The sequence below is a fragment of the Agelaius phoeniceus genome, chromosome 3 (assembly GCF_051311805.1).
Source record: "Agelaius phoeniceus isolate bAgePho1 chromosome 3, bAgePho1.hap1, whole genome shotgun sequence".
Classification (NCBI taxonomy): Eukaryota; Metazoa; Chordata; class Aves; order Passeriformes; family Icteridae; genus Agelaius; species Agelaius phoeniceus.
The window spans coordinates 114,344,578-114,347,256 of record NC_135267.1 but is presented as its reverse complement, the minus strand read 5'-3'; the positions used below and the strand labels follow the sequence as shown (position 1 = coordinate 114,347,256).

General features: G+C 48.3%; 1 protein-coding gene across 4 annotated transcripts in view; it reads right to left on the bottom strand.

The window, feature by feature from the left end:
* The window catches only part of REL (REL proto-oncogene, NF-kB subunit), a 38,966-nt gene that overhangs the window by 2,539 nt on the left and 33,748 nt on the right, over nt 1-2,679 (bottom strand). For all 4 annotated transcript variants that reach the window (XM_077176260.1, XM_077176259.1, XM_054628875.2 and 1 more), the window contains 4 exons: nt 1,740-1,844; nt 1,290-1,502; nt 893-961; nt 716-790 (listed from right to left, as the gene is read on the bottom strand). In XM_077176260.1, coding sequence (XP_077032375.1) covers nt 716-790; nt 893-961; nt 1,290-1,502; nt 1,740-1,844 — 462 coding nt within the window. The remainder of the gene's footprint in view (nt 1-715; nt 791-892; nt 962-1,289; nt 1,503-1,739; nt 1,845-2,679) is intronic.

Sequence of the window (2,679 nt, the reverse complement as noted above, 5' to 3'; positions counted from 1 at the left end):
CTACGGAGAGAATGCCACTTTTTAGGGGCTTTTTCAAATTACAAGTGGTAAAAGGCAAAGGAAAGACGGCAAGATTGCATGGGTGTTTCCACTGTCTGCTTTGCTTCACTGCTGTCCAGGATGGACCCCGGAGTTGTGGGCAGCAGCAAGAGAGCTGCTTACTGTCACAGACATCTTTTATGAACAATCCTTTCCTTAGGATTTTTCCTCCTGAGAAGCTGAGAGGCCTCAGGAACAAAATGTAACCAATGATTATCTGCTGCTGTGGAATGCAACAGGTGCATCTGGGATTGGTCTCATGTGGTTGTTTCTAATTAATGGCCAATCACAGCTGGCTCAGACAGAGTCGAAGCCACAAGCCTTTGTTATCATTCCTTTTCTATTCTTAGCCAGCCTTCTGATGAAATCCTTTCTTCTATTCTTTTAGTATAATTTTAATAGAATATATATCATAAAATAATAAATCAAGCCTTCTGAAACATGGTGTCAGATCCTCATCTCTTCCCTCATCTGAAGACCCCTGTGAACACAGCCACAGCTTACTTCACCCCTCTATGGCCCTTACTGAGGGTGACACAAAGAACTGATAGCTTGAAGTTTGTACAGTCAGAAGCATCACTGTCTTACAGGAAGAAAGCCTCAAGAGATTAGAATTTCAAGCAAAGAGAGGGCACTATCTCTTTAAAGCACTGTCAGACTGCAGGCAAAAACCCACCTTTCTTAATCGCCTTCCCTTCAGGAGTGACCACAGGGAATGAGGCTACTTTGGGCCTCTCCATCGTGTTGGATCCTGTGATGGAACACAACATGAGTGTGCAGCATTTACAGAGAACAGCTCCAGCTAAATGTAAGCTCACTCAAACAAGAAGAAAAAGACAAAAATTTTCCTTACCACAGTCCTGTATGAGCTTCTGCCAAGCCAACGTTGATCTCTGCCTTTTTGCTTTGTTGCCATATGGATCTGGAGAGAAAGGAGTGGAAGGGGAAAGTGTTGCTTTTCTCTTTAAGGAAGGCCTAAAGGATCACCCTAGTGGCACCAAGTTGTAGTAGGAATTACTTAAAGGAAAACATTGCAGCCATGGCAGCACTAACAAACCATGCCAGTGCTACCCAGCAGTAATTCTGGTAATTTCACTGAAAGAGGGAATGAACTGACTGCTGTAACTTTCAAAACCCCAAACTCTACTTTGCCAAAGCAGTGCTGTGGATCTCCTATTCATTAAGCCACCACCACGAGTCCTGCATTGGCCATGGCTGTTCAGAAGCTCCTCTCATGGTTGGAACCGTACCCTTTTCATCTGGCAGGTATCTGAAATCCATGGGCTCACTGACTTCCTGGTCCGAGGGCCTCCGCAGCTGCATCTTCACGGTGACGGGCTCGGAGATGTCCCTGAGGAACGGCGGCGTCCGGAACACGATGGCGACCTGGCGGTGGACGTCGGCCTGGGAGAAGGAGCCCTTGGCCTCCCAGTTGTCCAGGACAAACCTGACTTCTATGTCATCTGCACCAGGAGAAAGAGAAGATGCTTGTCAAGCTGGAAAACTGAGAACTTGCAGCAGAAAAAAGGGGGAGCAAAGTGAGGAGCTGAGATCCCACGAACCCGGAAGCTGTTCCATCCAGCTCCAAACCCAAACTGCTCCGAGGTGTGTGCTGAAGGGTTTCAGCCCCCCAGCAGGAAAATGGTCATGGAATGTGTCCAGTTGAGAAAAAGAGAGAGAAAAAACCTAGTCCAGGTTACCTTTCTGGACTTTGTCACACAGCAGAAATATTTCGTCTCCTCCTTTGACGCTTCCACAGTTCTTGTTCACACGACAAATTCTCAATTCTGCGGTGTTGGGAGCTCCTGGAAGCAAACAGGCAGATTTAATGACCTAGAATTACTGTGGCTCTGTCACTGTTGGATAGGAGGTGCTGGGACTTCATTATATCAAGGAGGAGTGTGACACCCTGAAATCCACACAAAGCAATTTCCTCCATACAGGAAATTCAGGGTCTGACATTCCATGATCCTACAGCTTATCTCCAAGCACAAGACACCAGCACTGCTGTGCCACCCATTCCCTAACTATTGTAGAGCAGTCTCAAATACTTTCCCCACTGAGGTGGTGGTGCTCAGCCCCACTGCCCTTCAAGCTGCAGAATTCAAAGCAGCTCTGTGGGTGACTGATTACCTTGTACAGTCACACTTCTCTGGAAAGAGCTGGGCTAGCAAGTCAGGAGAATTCCCCTCTCTGAGGATCTGGCTGTAGTTCTATTCTCAGAGCTGCTTGGCCATCCAGCCTCTCCTCTGTTCCCCTCTGCAGGTGCCCAGGAGCAGCTCCATAATTTCACACCTTCACTGAGGGCAGCAGGTTTCACCCCAAACCACTCAAACTTCCAGCTCCAGGCTGTGGCTGTACAAGAACAGCCCTCAGGATAGCTGAGGATGGAGAGCTGCCTCCCTCCCAGCATGAATTAGCCCCCACTGAAGGCTGCACACTGCATTCCAAACAATCTCATGGCTATGGGTGACTCCAGTGGGATGGAGCCACGCTCTGCCTGGTGGTGTCTGGCTCCATTCTGGAGCAGCAGCTCCAAACACTTTTAAAATGTCTGGAATGATCCAGCTGGTGCTGCTTTGACACCATGAAACTGATCCTGCATGAGGCTCCACCACCACAGGCTCCCCATTTCAGACT